The sequence below is a fragment of the Coregonus lavaretus genome (genome assembly GCF_964263955.1).
Source record: "Coregonus lavaretus genome assembly, chromosome: 7".
Lineage (NCBI taxonomy): Eukaryota > Metazoa > Chordata > Actinopteri > Salmoniformes > Salmonidae > Coregonus > Coregonus lavaretus.
Genome location: NC_139994.1, coordinates 28849989 through 28855588, shown reverse-complemented (window position 1 = coordinate 28855588; position 5600 = coordinate 28849989). Strand labels below are relative to the sequence as shown.

Sequence of the window (5600 nt, the reverse complement as noted above, 5' to 3'; positions counted from 1 at the left end):
AAGGGAGTCATCTCTGGGGTGTCGATGGAACTTAAGGAGGAAAACCTTTTGACGTGAATCCCAGGTGTGGTTAGTGCCCGTCGCTTGACCTGCATGGTGGATGGAAGAAAGGAAGAAAGTTTGTTGGTTCTATTGTTTTTTGATGGTGACCACCTCCGTATGCATGTAATGCTGGGGTATATGAGGTGGTCTCTAAACCACTACAGTGTAAAAAATATAAACAATTTGGCCATGTTTCAAGTGTTTGCAGACGGGCGGAGTATACAGAAGATCGGAGTGAAGAATGGCCTTGCTGCAATTATGGTGGGGATCATGACCCAGAGTTCGTGGCATGCCCTGTAAGGCTGAAGGTGGTTGAGGTGGCAAAATTTGGGCGCTCCATCAGATCTCCTATGCGGAAGCAATCAAAATAATTGAGAGAACAAGTGATGTTGAAGAAATGGTAGTGGATGGACCACAGCCCATAGTGAATAGACCTATTTGTCAACCAAGAGAACTGGACATGTTGTATGTAAAGAAAGTGGATTTAATGGCGTTCATTGCAACTGTGGCTCAAGTAGCAAGGAAATCAAAGAAATTGAACATTGTGGCTGCAGCAGGACTTCACGGTGGAAGATTTACAAGGGTTATTGGCGACGGATGATGACGCCCTCCCAGGCTTCTGATTTAGTGTAGAGACATGAATATTGTTTTTAACAGATGAAGTATGCAGCGTTTTGATGAGTGAGGTCGGGTAGGTATATAGTTATATATATATATATATATATATATATATATATATATATATATATATATATATATATATATATATATATATATATATATATATATATATATATATATTTTTTTTTTATCCTACACAGTTGGTGGCGGCAATACAACTTTTTGGATGTAGTCCACCGTAAACCCAGAAGGAGAAGGAGAAGGAGAATAATTAGATTTCCTGTCTGACCGGAAGAACCTTTGTTTATTCTTTTCAAGATGGCGGCGGGAATGTATTTAGAACATTACCTTGACAGTAAGATAGTTTTCCTTTTTCATGTTTTATTCCTTAAATAATTTGTAATCCTACTAAATATCATGTAATGGAATTTGTTGTGTGTATTTGTTTTACATGCACGCATAGCTACTCCCAGAACCAGTACAAGGGCTTGAGGAGACGAGAAGCCCAGTTACTGGTTCAGCTAACGTTACTCCATAAAAAAGTCCAGAGCGAGGGACAATGAGCAGCACGCGATAAAGCTAGCTAACGTTAGCTAAATTAGCGCGCTTGCAATCCAAACTAGCTAGATAGCTAGCTACCAAAACGGTGCATAATTGTACCGTTCTTGATATATTCTAAATTACTTTGTGGTATCGTAGGGTTCTATTCAGTGGTATCCTACGTTTACGTACTATACATATTTATAGACCAGCGTTGGCAATTTTAGTAACGTTACGTAACACACACAAGAAGCTAGCAATGTTGCAGCCCACTGACACTGATGATACTGCTGTATTCGAATTGGATCGGTATATAACGTAATATACTGTACAACACCTTGTTTTTCTAGGTATAGAAAATCTGCCGTTTGAGCTACAGAGGAATTTCACTCTTATGAGAGACCTGGACACACGGACAGAGGGTGAGACTCTCACACAGATCTGATATTATGATTGTTGCTGTTATCATAACAAGTAAATAGCAAACACTTATCCAGAATGTCAAGGCTACTGTCAATAGTCAGTGTGCATGTAGCCCATGTGATGGTTGTACCCACAATTTACTATAAATGAATGAATCTCTTTCTCTCAGATCTGAAAGGGCAGATAGACTCTTTGGCTCGTGAATACACATCAAACACGCACACCCTAGCCTCTGAGCAGAAGCTCTCCCTGCTCCGGCAGATCCAGCAGTCATATGGCAAGTGTAAAGAGTTTGGAGATGACAAGGTCCAACTGGCCATGCAGACCTATGAGATGGTGAGTAGACCTTAGGATGGATACAGTAGACTGGGAATAGGAGTGCTGCTTGGGGTCCATACTAGTAATGAGGAAAGGAAAAGTGCTCTTTGGAGAGAGGGTTACCTCAGGTTGCAGGCAAGCCTTACATAGTGAAAGATGTGTTATATTTAAGCAATAAGGCCAGAGGAGGTGTGGTATATGGCCAATATCCCATGACTAATTGGCCATATATCACAAACACCTAAGGTGCCTTATTGCTGTTATAAACTGGTTACCAACGTAATTAGAGTAGTACAAATAAATGTTTTGTCATACCCGTGGTATACGGTCTGATATACCACGGCTGTCAACCAATCAGCATTAAGGGCTCGAACCACCCAGTTTATAATCTCAATTAGCATGTTTGATGCAGCTGGAAATGGAAATGTTGACTAGTCCAGATTTTGATGTTGAGCAGAAGTGGACGCACTTTCTGCTTCCACTGTGATTAGTTAGCCTAGGCAAGCTGAGATGTCAGTCATTTCTCATGTAATGTGTGATGTCTCAGTCAGTGTCCTGTTATTCATTGTGACCCCTCAGGTGGACAAACACATTCGCAGGCTGGACACAGACCTGGCCCGCTTCGAGGCAGACCTGAAGGAGAAAAAGATTGAGAGCACCGACTATGACTCAACCTCCAGCAAGGGAATCAAGAGTAAGTTCTGTTCAGACACTTTGTGACTTTTTACTGTTGTCTCATTGACGTTCAACCCTATAGATAGCTGTGAATTGGGCCATGTTCATTATGGCATGTAGTGGAAAACATTTAGCAAAAACAAAAATTAGCTTATTCTTATTAGACAGCAGGTCCAGGGAGTCCCTCCTTATATAAGTCTATTTTCTTCTGTTTGGTGCTTAATAAACATAGCCTAAAGAGTTTTGTGTCTTTTTTCAGGTGAGCTCAGGGTGCCAAAAGAGAAGAAGGTGGCTCGCACGAGGTTAAAGGTGAAGTCAGACGACGACTGCAGCCCCAAGAGCGGACAGAAGAAAGTCAAACTAACACAAGCGTATGTACCATTAAAACGTTTCATAGGCTGATGCTTTATACCAGATATAAGCCAGACAGCTAATTTTCATCTCCACTCCAATAACCCCCTGAACCTAACAGAAATGTGCTGTTCTGGTCTTCTCTCACTCCGTACCTTACAGCAGTCTCTGATACAGTACATCCCTTCCTCTCAGTATTCATCCCCATTGTCCTCCTTTGTTGTGTCCTTAGGCCTGAGTTCACAGCCCCTACAGTGAACTTTGGGAACGTCCACCCTTCGGACGTGCTGGACATGCCCGTGGACCCCAACGAGCCCACCTACTGCCTGTGTCACCAAGTGTCCTACGGAGAGATGATCGGCTGTGACAACACAGACGTGAGTCCACAGCTTTCTGCCATTGGTGATCTAGTGGTACATGAGCACTAGGTCCAGAGTTGAGGTCAGTTCCCTTTCAATTCAGGAAGGAAACTGAAAATCCAATTCCCTTTTTTTCTCATAGAGAGAAGCAATGACATCACTTCCTGAGATGACGGAATTGAAATGAACCCCAACCCTGATTGGGTCAACTATTCACTAGGAGCCAAATCCTAACCTGAAATCTGGGCACTAGAATGTTTCTACAAAAAATACCACATTGACATGAATCTGTGATTTTACTAAAAAGTCTGATTTATAAATTCAAGAAATGAGAGCTGGCGTTGGAATATTTGCACTTAAATCAAAGATGAATCCAGTAAAACCTAAATAAAGGCTAGTTCCTTTTGGTCCATTTTGGCCTTAAAAAATAAACCCACTAGAGGGCAGCACAGCATTATAAAAGTATCTCCCTATACTATTGGAATACTAATGAGAATGTATTGTGTTGGTCTCATTGCAGTGCTCCATTGAGTGGTTCCACTTTGCCTGTGTGGGGCTGACAACAAAACCCAGAGGAAAATGGTAAGAAAGAAATTAGGATAGGAAAATAAGGATTTTTCTCCTATAACATGGAAGAGATCAACTCACTGAACATACCACCATTTCACTCACCCTTTCTTTTATCTCTTTCACTCTGTCTCTATTTCTTTCATTTCTTTCACCCAGGTACTGTCCAAGGTGTACTCAGGAGAGGAAGAAAAAATGAACCCAGAGACAATCATAACCCTAGAGGGAGGTAGAGTTTACAACGGAGGCTTCACCGTGTTTGTATTGGAACATGGGAAACCCTTCATAAACACTAACATAGACTCTGCAGGGTTTAATAGGTCACACCGTCACAAATTGTTTTCAAACGCAAAACCAAAATGAGCATTTCCTATTGGACAATTCCAGGTAGCCATTCCCTGTATCAGTCCGTGTTCTTCAGTTCAGTGTCTAATGAACACGACCCCCAGTATTAGGGTCCTTCCGGTCTGCTATCCTGTATAATTCTCTTTGTTAAACAGAAAGAAGCAATTATGGACATTTGACGGAGGTGTTGTTACAGATGTTCCCCAATCATGACTATTATGTTGTATTTTATTTTAGAACTTTTTGACGGTTGCTTTAATGCTTTTATATGCAGAGTAATACAGGGACACATACCCTTATTTTACAGCCAGTGGTTGTAGATGGCTCTCAGCCACTCAGTTGCTTCATGACAGACTGTAACAGCGACTCCTACTGGATGCTTTTATACTGAACACTATTCAGCCCTGATACACACAGATAACATGTATCAACTCTTTCATTCTCCAACTATTCTCTATATTCACCCCTGGTTATTTCCAGATCAGACTTTTGGGGGACAGAACATTTATTGATTAAGCAGAGTCATTGATGTAGTTGATAGATTTGACTCAAAATGAGAATATACAGATCTAGATATGCTAGTTCAGAATGCTGTCGGAAGCGAACTGGACAGAATTTCTCTCACATTCACTTAAACAGCAATTACCTGAATTGCAGGTTGTTTGCACAAAATTAGTGCGCTGGAAAAGTTATTGCATAAAGGAATCTAGATGGTAACACTTTAAAAAATATATATATTTTCAGATAAATTGACATTTTGATAGGCCCCATCTCAAATCATTCAACAATGTCCTGTATATTTCTATTAGGAAGAGGCATATCTTTGACTGGCTGTGCTTTATGAAGAGCTTTATTGATCAGTACTGTAAGAATAACCATTTAAATGTGCTTAAAAGTATCGGAGTTACTGGATACTTTGCTCCGTATGGTTTGACTGGTGCCTCAAGAATATTATTTCAAGTTGCCGTTTACTTTTTGTATTCTAAGTGTAATTGAATACTGTTTTTGGTGTTTTCCATTAAGAAATAAAGCTAATAAAAAATAAAAATAAACAGTAAAATGACATTTCTTATTTCTAGAAGTTGCTCTATCATCATTAGCTTAGCATGTGTATTCCTGTTTTATTTCCTGCCTGTAATCTTTTTCAGCCCAGTGTGTGAGATGTCTAAGAAAGATAAACATGTATTTGCATGGATGGTATTGACAGAATATCAATCTGAAGTCCTACAATAGTTAATCACTCTGAGATGTTCTTTCCTTCTACCCACTGTTATTTTGATAGACATCAAATAACTTCATAAGTCCAACATTGTACACAGCTGGCCCATTCCCTAAGTTTTAAATCCCTGTATTATTTCA

The 5600-nt window shown here is 40.1% G+C and overlaps 1 protein-coding gene across 2 annotated transcripts; it reads left to right on the top strand.

Moving 5' to 3' along the window:
• The first annotated feature begins 960 nt into the window (after window positions 1-960).
• On the top strand, window positions 961-5277 carry LOC311133025 (inhibitor of growth protein 4-like). 2 transcript variants are annotated; one of them, XR_014613559.1, is made up of 8 exons: window positions 961-1018; window positions 1554-1625; window positions 1796-1962; window positions 2524-2638; window positions 2879-2990; window positions 3203-3347; window positions 3472-3911; window positions 4056-5277. XR_014613559.1 is itself a non-coding variant. In XM_084166443.1 (8 exons), exons 1-8 carry the CDS (start codon window positions 982-984, stop codon window positions 4093-4095), a joined length of 750 nt encoding a protein of 249 aa, XP_084022569.1. In that variant the 5' UTR covers window positions 967-981; the 3' UTR covers window positions 4096-5274. The 2 variants fall into 2 exon arrangements, 1 of the variants encoding a protein (XP_084022569.1); XM_084166443.1 differs by having other exon boundaries at window positions 967-1018; window positions 3850-3911; window positions 4056-5274.
• Window positions 5278-5600: the final 323 nt, after the last annotated feature.